Consider the following 12,244-nt stretch of genomic DNA (forward strand, 5'->3'; position numbering starts at 1 on the left):
GGGGGGTCCCTGGATGCACCCTCCAAGCCCCGCTGTGCTGGGCTGCGGTGCTGGGGTGCCAGAGCCCCCTGGGGGGCTGCGGGGGCAGTGCTTGGTTTTAATTAAAACTTTCCCTGTGATCCTGCTCTGGCTCACCACATCCCCAGCTCTGCCAGTCTAATCCATGGGCTGCTCCAGCCAAACTTGACAGAGCCTGGGGCGCTCCAATCTCCTCCTTCTGGCCTCAAAATAATGAACCTGCTCTAAAAAAATGAGCATAAAATAAATTACATAATGCATATCTTCCTCCTTTCCAGTGAGGGGAAAGGCCTGGGCAGCCCAGTGCTTGGAGAGCCCCAGGAGCTGCAAGAGTACATCCCTGTGCTGGGGGAAAGTTTGCTTCTGTGCTGCCCGGGCAGGGAGCTCCTCCTAGGGCTGGCTGCATCCCTGGCTCTGTCTTAGGGCACAGCAGGCAACCCCAGGGGCTGCCTTCCTCTCGAAGAGGAAACTGAGGCATGCAGTGGCCGTCACTCTGGGAGCCAGCGTGTGCCTGGGATGGCTCATGGCTCTGCCCCATGATGAGATCCAGTGTCCTCAGGTTGGGCTTGGCAACAGGGTGAGGAGGTTTGGGGTCCCAGCAGGGCTGGGTTGTGGGGCTCAGGGTCTGGATTTGTCATATACACTCCAGTGCAAAGTCCATCTGTGCCAGGCTGTTCCCCGGGTGTGAGGGTCTCTCTGGGGCTAGGGAGACTCCTCATTCTCCTGTAGGGACTCCTCATTCTCCCTCAGGGACTGAGCCACCTTTGGAAGCTTTTTTTCCCCCCTTCTTAATCTGATTATTCCGTTCCTCTTCCAAATTGGAAATGGAAACTGGAATTTCCCATGAAACAAATTCTGCCACCGCCTTCTCCCTGGAGGGAAGAAAAAGAAAATGAAAATTTCAATTAAAGCCATTGGAGCCTCTGAAATGAAAACTGAGGTGAGCTGAAGCTGTTTGTGCAGAGCTCCTCAGCCTGGGCTGTGCATGGCTGGTAGCTCTGGCTGCAGGGTGACACTTGGGGGTGACAGGGGCAGGAGTTGTGCTGTGGGTGCAGAGGTGGTTGTGTCCTCCGCTCTCCCTCTCACTTCCAGCCATTCTTTTCCTTTTGTTTCAACTTCCAGCAGTGGCTCATGTAAGAGGGGGAAGAGCATTTTGCTGCCCTGTGGATCAGGAGCATTGCAGCATAGCTCAGTGCTCTCCACTTTCCTTCCTGGGGGACCCCCCAACTTGGTGGGTGGCTCTTGTGGGACCTCCACCCTGAGGTAAAGGGGTGCCAGGAATGGATGGGACATGGCAGGGGCCTGTTCCCTGGGGAGATAAAGCCAGAGGGGAAGGGGAAGGCGCCCTGAGCCACTGTAACCTGAGGCGCAAGAGGAATTTGCCAGGTCTGGGGGAGAAGGGGAAGCCTTGCCTGAAACAATAAAAGGAGCCCAACGACTTTGCCAATGTTATTCTGAGCTGGGAAAATATTATTGCTGGGCAAGAATAGAAGGAGACGACAGCATTTTCCTGGGCTGGACCCAGTGATACAGGAGGATCTGAGATGCTGTGAGGACACAGGGAGGAGGGTACCCCTAGGGAGATGAGGTGGAGGGGCCACCAGTGCTTGGTGCCAGCTCTGCTTCCAGGCACAGGGGTCTTACCAATGAGGATAGAGCTGCTGGGGCTGTATTCCTCCATGCTGCCAGCATCACCAGTTAGGGGCACTGGGACTGCCCTTGTGCAATTTGGTAGGGATGGGACCTGTGTGCGATGGGGTTGAGGTGGCTGTTGTCCCCCTCCAGGGACAGACCTTGTCTCACAGGCCCCAAAAGAGGCATTTCCCACCAGGATGGGGGCATTGTGCTGCTGGCCACCTCCTTGCTGGAGGCAACAAATGTCCCTCCAGCAAGAGCAGGGCTTGGTACCCCAGTGTCCTGGGCTGCTGGCAGCTGGGCTTGTCCCAGCACCACCTCCCCTCTCATGGGGACATGTGTGTGGGATGCTCAGGCTGAGGGGTTTCCATGGGGTCAACAGCAGCGGCTGGCAGTCTTCCTGGCTGGAGGGTGTTTGGGGATATGGCCGGGATCATCAATGGTGCTTTGTCCTCCTCTTCTCTGTCTGGCGGTCATGGTGGCCTGGTCCAGGGTTGGGGCAGTCACTGGGATGGGTTTTCAGAGCCCTGTGAAACCGAGCCATTCCCTCTTGCCCTCTCCCTGTGTGGCAGCTGTGTGGGCGCCGTCGTGCCGGCCTGCTGACCCTGAAAGTCATTTCCTACTGGAAAACAGTCACACCACTGCCCCCGCATCGTCTTCACCATGGGGGTCCCTCTGGCATCCCATGGGATTCAGGCTTGGACATGCTTTGGGAGCTTTGTCAGACCCTGTTGCTTTGGGATGTGATGTCCATCCTAGGGATGCAGAATCTCCATGCCAGTGTCTCTGCCCAAGTGCCATCTCCATGTTGTGCTGTGGAGGAAACCTCCCTGCCAGTGAGGTCTGGTGACAGTAGCAGTGGCAGGCTTTGTGTGCTGTTTTCCCCATGGCACTGGCTGGATGCCTGCTATTGTGTTCCCTGCTGGCACCCGGGGTGGGCAGGACCTGCTTTCTGCCCACCCACATCCGGTCTCCCAGCTCTGCATGAGCTCAGCCTGGTGCTGAAGGCATGGCACAGCCCAGCTTGCTGTGGCATGGCCACAGTAGGAGTTTGGGATGGTTCAGCCAAACCTTGCTGGGCACAGCAGCCCTAGCTGGAACCCTGCAGCCTGCTGGCTCTACAGCTTTGTCCTTGGCCGACAGGGAGAGCAGTACTCTAGCCAGGTTGAGGCCAGGATGTCTGTGCCTCCAGGAAGGGATGGAGATGGCTGGGAACAGCTCTTCTGCTGGCTCCAGGATGGCTCCATGATACGCAGAAGCAGCAGCTTGGAGGGACCCTCCTACCTCTGTGCCCATCACAACTCTCAAGATGCCCCTTGAGAAAGAAAGCCAAGACCCTTCAGTGCTGCCACCAGGGTGTGGGGTCTAAGCATGGTGTCATGTTTCCTAAGCAGGTGTGAAGGGTATCTGGGGGCTGGAGTACCTGCACAAGTCATTTTTCCTTACTGTGGTGCTCCTTTGATGTAAGAGGGGTCTTGCCTGTCTGGGAGGGTACATTTGATGTGAGCAGTGGTTACAGAGCCCTGTGGGTCTTCACGGCCAGGACGGCTCCTCTTGACACTTCTCCCTCTCCCTGACAGAGCTTTTGGGCACAAACCGCTCCGTCCTCTTCTTTGGTCACCGAGGCTTCCTGGGCTTCCACTCCCTCTACCTGGATGAGTACCGTGACCGGCTCTTCATCGGGGGGAAGGATGTGCTCTACTCCCTGCTCCTGGACAGGGCCAGCATGGATACCAAGGAGGTGAGCTTAATCCTGCTGAGCACCCTGGGGTCTCTGTACCCACCCTGGCCCCCCTATGGACCTGTCACCCCTTTCAGTAGACAGTGCCCAACTGACCCAGGAGAAGTCACCCTGAAACAAGACCCTCCCTGAGGATATCCCCATCTCAAGTGCCCTAAAATGATCCCAAAAATTTGTACTGCCTGGCAAGGGTGGTCTGGCTGTGGTGGCTGGAGGGCAGTTAGCCAGCAATTAGTCATAGCAGCCTGTGAGACTGTTGGTGCAGTCTGCCAGTGATTTCTGGGCACTGAGCAATGTTTTGGACCCCCCTCTTCTTAAAAACTGCCACTGGGAGAGTGAGTGCTGCCCATCCCCATCTGGGCATCCCCTTCATGGGCCAAATAGTCACCTGAAAGCCTGCAGACACAAGGAGCTAAAGGCATCCATCACTGCAGCAAGCTGTGCGAGGGCTCAGCTGGCAAAGTCCCCAGACCTCTCCTGGCTCCTTGGAGGGAGAGGTGATGGACCAGAGTGATGGTGCTGTGGATGGTGGCTCCCATCCTCCTTTACCCTCTCCACTTTGACTTCTTGTTTTTCAAACATGGCTTTGGGCTGTTCCTGCCTGAAGAAAGAGGAGGAGGAAATGAAGTGCTGGGTCACTGCGATGGGGTCAAGGGCTTGTGTACCCAAGCTGCCCTTGGTCTGAGAGCTGCCAAAGGCTGTGAGGGACATGGGATACATCACTCCTGATGTCCCCTGGCTCTGCTTCCCCAGGCCACCCACAAGCTCACCCCCATCCAGGCGAGCTCCAGCCATTCGCAGGGTGACCACCCAAATCCAGCCGGGCTGGGAGCTGTGCATCTTCCCAGGAGGAAGGGTCCTGCCTGGGGTTGCAGGGTGGGAGCCCTGGGCTTGGTGAGCTTAAGGGAGCTGTGATCCCTCTCTCTGTCCCTCTCTCCATGCCCTTGCCATCAGCAGCCTGGGCACATGTATTTGCATGGCTGGGTCCCTGCTATCCCCCCTCCCTGCTCCAATAAGCCCTTTGTGTTCCAGATCTACTGGCCGCCCCTCCCCGGGCAGACAGAGGAGTGTGTTCAGAAGGGGAAGGACCCAGGGGTGAGTCTCACCCAATGCATGCTTGGCCCTGAGCTGAGGGTTCCCCTTGTGACCCAGTGCTAGATGGCTCTTGCTGTGCCAGGGTTGTGCCATGTCATCCCACTGGGGATGGCTCTGTGGGGCTCTCAGGGCAGTTAATGCTGGGATAGAGCATGGGACCATCCTGGTGCATGAAGGAAACTGAGGTAGGGACTCAGTGGCCAAGCCTGGCCACATGAGAAGCTTGCTCCAGGTTTTGGAAATCCAACCTCTGTGTCTCCATTCACCTGCTTGGCCCCAGAGCAGTGACCAGCATATCTCAGCATGGCTGCACCAAGTGGGCAGGGATAGCCAGGCTCCAGGACTCAAGCTTGGATGGACCAAAACCCTGTGCTGTGCTTCCAGACCCCAGCAATGCTGTCTGGCCCATCCTGGCTGTCTCTGATGGTGGGAAACCTGTAACTCACTCAAGTTCGGTGACCTCACTCTCCAAACCTTACCCCTCTTTGCGTCTCCCTGCCCCAATATGAAATAGGACTATGGCAGAGAGAAAGTCCCCGAGGCTCCCCTAGCCCTGATGAATTGCTCCTGGGAGTCCCCATCCTGGTCTGTGTGTTTATTTTACCAGCTCTCACCGACAGATCCAAGCCAGGGCAGGCTCAACTTTTTATTTTTCTTGATCATGTATTTTTTTTCACTTGCTATTTTAGAGGCTCTTTGCAAAGAGAAAATAAACAGCAGGAGGCTGGGAACCCCTGGGGCGTCTCAGCAGTAGTGTTCCCAGCAGATGAGGGGCCTCGTGTCCTGCAGAGGGGGTTGATGGGGGGCAGGCAGGGCTAGTGCTGGTCAGGGGGAGCTGCCAAGCTAACAGTGGAGAAAGATGGGAGCCCTTTTCCAGTGGGAACTGCCAGGAGAGAATGCACGAGGTCAGAGGTGGCAGGTCTCCAGCCCTGGGGGTGTCATTGCTACTGTCCCCTGTAGAAGGGGACAGTTCCAGACAACAGCAATCAGGGCTGTCCTGGAGGCAGCCCAGAATGCCTGTGGGTCTCTGTCTCCAGTGTTTCCTCCTTTTGTTTCATCCCTGGCGCAAGCAGGAACATGACAGGGAAGGATGTCCCTGCATCTGGTCACGTCCTGGGAGCCAGAAGCTTGGGGTTGGGTTTGAAGCTTGCTGGGCAGATGACCTTGTTCCCCTGGCCAGCATGGGCTGTGTGACAGGGGGCGCGCACAGGTATCCATGGGCAGGAGATGCCCAGGTGCTTGCTGGATCCTGTGTGGTTTCCCTGGGATGCTCTTGGTGGCAGGAGAACCAGTAAAAAGCCCTGTCCTTTTGCAATGGGACGGGAACCATCCAGCTGAAGTGTGTGCCAGCCCTGTCAAGAGGTACAAGCTGCCATCTCGCAGCCCTGGCACTGGTCTGGAGGCAGAGAACCTGGGTGCAGCCCAGGGAGCCAGGGCTGGGGCTCACCCACTGTTGTAGGGACCCAGGCAGGGGTAGGGGGCTGGGGGTGGGTGAAGCACCTAGCCCCCCATGACTTTTCCCCTCCTGTGCTGTCCCCCCAGACTGACTGTGCCAACTATGTCCGTGTGCTGCACCCCTACAACCGGACACACTTGCTGGCCTGTGGGACAGGTGCCTTCCATCCTGTCTGCACCTTAAAAAAAAATTGTCTACGTGGGGCACCGTGGTGAGGTAGGGCAGCGTCTGAGCATCCCTGGCAGGACACCCCAGGGAGGTAGAACCCCATCATCTGCCTCCCTCCTGAGGGGCCTTGGTACTGCATGGGGATGCTGGATGGAGTGTTGGGCTCATCCCTCCCCTAAGCTGGGAGGGGAAGGTGTCAGGAACCAGCTCCCTGTTGTCCCTTCGTGGCTCTCCCAACTGTCTGGACTGGCGTCTCCCTTGAGTCATGTCCCCAGGGCCTGGTGTCCTGACAGGGGCTGAGGCACGGGCGGCATTTCCTCTCTCTCCTAGCTCTTTGCTCATAAATCAAGTTGGCCAGGGTGGAACAGCAGGGCCCCTGATCCCTCCTCACAGCCCAGCACTGTGCAGGCAGTGGGAGCCCTACCTTATCACAATGCCTCTGGCTAGGCAGACGGGCGAGCAGTGGGGCTGGCAGGTCCCTCCGTCTGCTGTGCATCCTCATAAGATCAGTCTTCCCTCAAGAAGCATGGATTCCACTTCCAGATGGTCCCTTTGGGTGCACTGATGAGGCACCTGTGAATGGGCAGGACCCAGTACCAGCCCCTGCTTGCCCAGGCACTGCCCAAGGCTCACCTGACTGCTCCCCCTCCCCAGCACACCTTCAGCCTGGACCCCACGAGCGTGGACACCGGCCGGGGCAGGTGCCCGCATGAGCCCAGCCGCGCTTTCGCCAGCGCCATCATTGGTAGGTTGTCTTGCTTGGGATCTGGGAGCCTTTGGGGTGCAGGACAGGCACAGTCTCTGTGCCAACCACCTTGGTGTGTTTGCAGGTGGGGAGCTGTACACTGGCCTCACTGCAGATTTCTTGGGACGTGATCCTGGCATCTTCCGCAGCATGGGGACCCGCTCCGCTCTGCGCACTGAGGTGGACCAGCGCTTACTCAACGGTAACGGCTCCCCTGTCCTCATCCATGCCCCCTGGCTGGGTTAATGCTGGGGACCATGAGCTTTATGGTGGCTGGAGCATCCACTGACCACAATGCAGCATCCCCCATGCCAGGTAGGAGCAGGGAAAGGCACCAAATTAGCAAGGTCTGGAGGTCCTCCTGGCTGGCATCCAGCCTCAGCATGGTGTGAGCTGTGCTCTCTCACTCCACTTGACATGGCTGGCTCTTGCTTGTAGACCCCAAATTTGTGGCAGCCCACTTGATCCCAGACAATGATGACCGGGACAATGACAAAGCCTACTTCTTCTTCACGGAGAAGGTGGTGGAGACAGACAACAAGGAGCACGCGATTGTCAGCCGTGTGGGGCGTGTCTGTGTGGTAAGATGCTGGTGGGGACTGGGGGGCACAGGGAGGCACCAAGTCACAGCAGTGGCCCTGATGGTCTCTGTCTCTGCAGAATGATGCTGGTGGCCAGAGGGTGCTGGTCAACAAGTGGAGTACCTTCAACAAAGCCCATCTGGTGTGCTCTGTCCCTGGACCTGGTGGCATTGACACTTACTTTGATGAGCTGGGTAAGGAGTGTATGGAGCTGTATCTCACCAGGCTAGGCACTTAGCTGGTCGCTTCAGGAAATTCCTGGGATTCCAGGAGAAATCCCATGGTTTAATTTCCAGAGGATGTCTTCTTGCTGAGGACGAAGGATGGGAAGAGTCCAGAGATATATGCCCTCTTCAGCACTGTCAGGTGGGTGGTTCAGCTCCAGCCTTTGGGGACATCCAGCTGCAGCTGCCCATAACCTGCCTTGTCACTGTCACCAAGGGTTTCTGGCTGCTCCCCAGCTCTGCCCTGGTCTGTACAGAGATGGTGCTCTCATGAGCCTCACTGTCACCAGTGTCAAGCAAAACTCTGGTCATCCCATTCTCTGTTCCCTTTCAGCCATGTTTTCCAGGGCTCTGCTGTCTGTGTGTACCGCATGGCTGACATCCGGGAGGTGTTCAACGGGCCGTTCGCCCACCGGGAGAGCCCCCATCACCAGTGGGGTGCCTACGAGGGCAGGGTGCCCTACCCACGGCCAGGTGTGGTGAGTGACTCCCTGGAGCTGTGTGTTCCCTCTGCTCCTCCAACTGCTCTTCCATGAGGCCATCCCCAATCTTCTCACCTGCTCCCTATGGGATCCACCGTGCGGCAGCTGAGGCCAAAATCTTGGCAAAGGGGTGGAGAAGATAGATTCCAAATTTGGAAGATGAGGAAGGATCCAAAGCAGCTCTGAGAGGCAATGGAGGGGGAAGGAGGAATGGGCGCTGGGGTGGCCAGGCTGATCTGGGCCCCTCTCATCCGCACAGTGTCCCAGCAAGACCACCAACCAACCCCGGCGGCAGTACAGCACCACCAAGGACTTCCCCGACGAGGTGCTGCACTTTGCCCGTGCTCACCCCCTCATGTACAAGCCTGTGTACCCCCGGCACCGCCGGCCCCTCCTGGTGAAGACCAACCTGCCCCACCGGCTGCGCCAGCTCGTGGTGGACCGTGTGGAGGCTGAGGACGGGCAGCATGACATCCTCTTCCTCGGGACAGGTGAGTGGCAGGAGCAGCATGCAGCAAGGAGCCTCAGTGCTGAGGCTACCAGTAGGCATACTGTTGGGGTGTGTGATGGCAGGGTGCTCACGCCTCCATCCTCCTCCTCCACGCAGATGCTGGCTCGGTGCTGAAGGTGGTGGTTCTGCAGAAGACAAGCTCAGCCACAGCTGAGGAAGTCCTCTTGGAGGAGCTGCAGGTTTTTAAGGTGACGTTTGCTGCCCACTTGCAAGGGAGAGGGCAGTGGGGTGAGCTCAGGTTGGGGACATCTGGAGACAGAGGCTCAGGGCTGTCACTGCACTGTTGGGCACTTGGAGGTCTCAGGGCTGTGAGAGCAGAGAGTGATTTGGGCTATTTTCACCCTCCCCAAAAACATTCCTGATGTCCCCCCAAGAACCTGCACTGAGTGAGCTGGGCTCTCTGCCAGCCTGACATCCACTCTCCTCCCCTGCAGATGCCTGTGCCCATCACGCAGATGGAGATCTCTGTCAAGCGCGTGAGTACAGATGTGGCTTGGTCACAGGGCTGGGGACAGGGCAGGTGCCCAGCAGGGCCTGAGCTGTGGTCACCAGCCTCTCAAAGCCACATCATGCTTGCCCTGGGGAGTCCTGGCTGAAGACTTTGAGTACCATGCCCATGAGGGCTGCCAACATCATTTTGCTGTTCCCTCAGCAAACACTCTACGTGGGCTCCAGCCTGGGGGTGGCCCAGGTACGGCTGCACCAGTGCGAGTCCTATGGCACAGCATGTGCCGAATGCTGCCTGGCCAGGGATCCCTACTGCACCTGGGATGGCACTGCCTGCACCTACTCCCAGCCCTCTGGCAAGCACCGCTATCGCCGGCAGGACGCCCGGCACAGTAACCCTGTGCACCAGTGTCTGGACCAGAACCTGACCGGTGAGAGACTGCAGGGCCCACAGGGCTGAGGGGCTCCTCCAGGTGCCCGAGATGTCTTGACATCCACAGCCCTTGGCATGCAGAGGGGCTTGCAGCCATCCCAGGTGGGCTGGGGCACCCTCATCTCCATGTCACATAGACCCAAGGGTTCCCCCTAGAGAAGGTGGTGTTGCCGGGGCTGGGGCCTGTCCGCAGGGACAGAAAGGGACTGAAGCCACGTGGTGGCCAAGGGGAGCTGACTCCTGGTCAGGGGGAGGCCTGGTGCTTCCCTCCCAGTGAATCTGTGCCTGTCTTCACCCCAGTGGATGACTTCGAGAGCGTTGAGAAGAAGGTGCTTTATGGGGCAGAGGACAACAGCACCTTCCTGGAGTGTGTGCCCCGGTCCCCGCAGGCCAGTGTGCAGTGGTTTGTCCAGAGACCCCCTGACGAGCAGCGGGACGAGGTGAGGCTCTCCCAGCACCTGCTCCCCTTGTGGGGACACAGGAGGGATGTTGGGCCAGACCTGGACCTCCCAACCTTATGGTGGCCAACAGGTGAAGACAGACGAGCGGATCCTGCAGACAGAGCAAGGGCTACTCTTCCGCAAGCTACACCGCAATGATGCTGGCATCTACTACTGCAAAACGCTGGAGCACGGCTTCACCCAGACCGTGGCCAAGACAGTCCTGGAGGTGATCCCCAGCGAGCAGCTGGCATACACCTTCCCCCGGGAGCGGGGGGATGAGTCCCCACGCCTGCTCTGCCCTGAGCCCCGGCTGGCGCCACAGGCTTCCAAATCCTGGTTCAAGGACATCATGCACCTCATCAGCTCCCAAAACCTGCGGCGGGTGGAGGAGTACTGTGCCCGGCTCTGGTGTGGCAGTCGCCCACACCACCGCAAGAGCAAGCTGGCCCAGGCCAAGCTGGCCCTGGCTGGGGTGGACGTGGGCAAGAAGGGACGGATGGCCAAGCCCCACGGTGAGAGGAACCGTGTGCCCCGGCAAGCGGTGGCCACTTAGCGAGGGGCAGGGTAATGGGTGTGGGGTGGCCGTGGGCAAGTTCCAGCTCCCTGTGCTGCTGGCAGCCCTGAGGCCTCTTGCCCTGGCGGGTGGCTTGCAGTGGTGCCAGTCTGGTTGCCCAGTGGATGAGCAGGTCCCTGTCCCCCTCGGTGTCTGAAGGGTCACCTCCAAAATGGGCAGTGTGGTGGGACACACTGTCCTCCTCCTTGCTCTTGATGGGTGCTGTGGCAGGTGGAGGCCACGGTCCCTGGGTGGGTTTGGGCTCAGCAGGTGTGGTGGCACTGCTGTGCTGTCACCCCAGGAGCTGGCTGGCTTCCCCTGCAAATAACAGGGCTGAGCATGGTGCCACCGGGAGCAGCTGATGGCTCCAGACTCCTTCCACAGCAGCACAGAGCCTGAGGAAGATGATGCCTGCTCTCACAGTGGGGAAAACAGCATCACCCCAAAAGGCCTCTGTGTCCAGGATAAACCCTGTCACCTACTGCACCCGGGGAGTCAGAGCTGTGCTGTGCCACCCCGGGTGTACCCTGGGGGCAGGGCTCCTCCCTACCTTCCCTAGGCACCAGGACATGCTCAGCAGTGCCAGCCTTTGTCTGGGTGCAGCTCCCTGCTTCCCCTCCATCCCCTTCCACAGCCACAGACCCTTTTAGGGCTGGAAAGCAAATGGCTGCCGGCAGGTTCAACCTGTTCCTGGGTAAACATGGGAGAGGCACTGATGCCACTGCTGTCACTGTGCCCAGGTGGGAGCAGGACCATGCAGAGGGTGGCCCCAGCACAGTCTGTGGGGGCTGCAGCCCAGGCAGGGTGTGTTTCTGGTGGTTGGTGGCCCTGTAGGGCTGGGTGGGATGAGGCTGGTGGAGCTAAACCTGCACGTGGGGCCTCCCCCGAAGGCAGGATTTGGGTGCATGGAGGGCACCCCCAGGCTGCCAGCCCCATCCCAGGCAAGGTGCTCCTTGCTTTCCTCACCCGACATGAGCTCACCCCTGGTCAGCCCAGGGTGATAAGGATCTGCCCCTTCCTGAGGCAAGGCAGCCCCACACAATGGTGTGAACCACAGCCCCCCTGGGGATGGGCATTGTTCAGAGCCAGAGGAACGGGAAAGAAAAATAATAATAATAGTAATTAAAGCCCCTAAATAGCTCACACAAAGCCAGGCTGTGATATCATCTCTCCTCCCTGTGTGTGTGTGTGCTTGTGCTGTAGCAGTGGAGCAGCACAGCTCATCAGGAGCAAAGTCCCCCAGCAGCACTGCCCTGTGCCACAGAGAGGGGCTGGGGGTTCCTGGCCTACTTCTCCAGCTCCCCATCCCGCCTCTCCTTCAAGCTCCAGATGCCTGCTTGGGGTGTCTGCTGGGGTGGGAGAACTGTGGTGGGGCTGTCAGGCTGGGACATGTTCTGCGGGGTGGGGAGCAGTGCTGGCAGTGCTGAGTTATGGGGCCAGACTGGAGCCGAGCACGTGGAGTTGGTTGATTGCAGGCCTGAGTGGCACAGGAGAAGCACCAACAAGCAGAGACAAGGAGGGATATGGGTAAAAGCCAGAAATGAGACAGGAGTCTTCAGGGCCTGGATTTAATAACTCCAAGTGCCTGCACTGACTCAGAATGCCTGTGCCCTGCTGGCCCTGAGCGACCTCCTGTGTTTGACAGAGCAGTGGCTGCACTGCCCAGTTTGGGGGGAGGCAGCAAGAGGGGTCCTGAGGCCTCAGCTGCGTGT

At 58.7% G+C, this 12,244-nt stretch overlaps 1 protein-coding gene across 1 annotated transcript; it reads left to right on the top strand.

The window, feature by feature from the left end:
• Positions 1–3,233: 3,233 nt before the first annotated feature.
• Positions 3,234–10,532, top strand: LOC103797184 (semaphorin-3G-like; the record flags this gene model as incomplete). The annotated part of the gene is given in 16 exon segments (XM_009069383.1): positions 3,234–3,394; positions 4,427–4,489; positions 6,032–6,124; positions 6,126–6,161; positions 6,768–6,858; positions 6,944–7,060; positions 7,297–7,439; positions 7,519–7,633; positions 7,736–7,805; positions 7,998–8,142; positions 8,405–8,636; positions 8,753–8,844; positions 9,091–9,132; positions 9,309–9,534; positions 9,837–9,976; positions 10,068–10,532. Coding segments are annotated over 16 exon segments (2,231 nt in total), but the record flags the coding sequence as incomplete, so codon positions are not given.
• Between the last annotated feature and the right edge of the window lie 1,712 nt (positions 10,533–12,244).

This window comes from Acanthisitta chloris, unplaced genomic scaffold, assembly GCF_000695815.1.
Source record: "Acanthisitta chloris isolate BGI_N310 unplaced genomic scaffold, ASM69581v1 scaffold36930, whole genome shotgun sequence".
Classification (NCBI taxonomy): Eukaryota; Metazoa; Chordata; class Aves; order Passeriformes; family Acanthisittidae; genus Acanthisitta; species Acanthisitta chloris.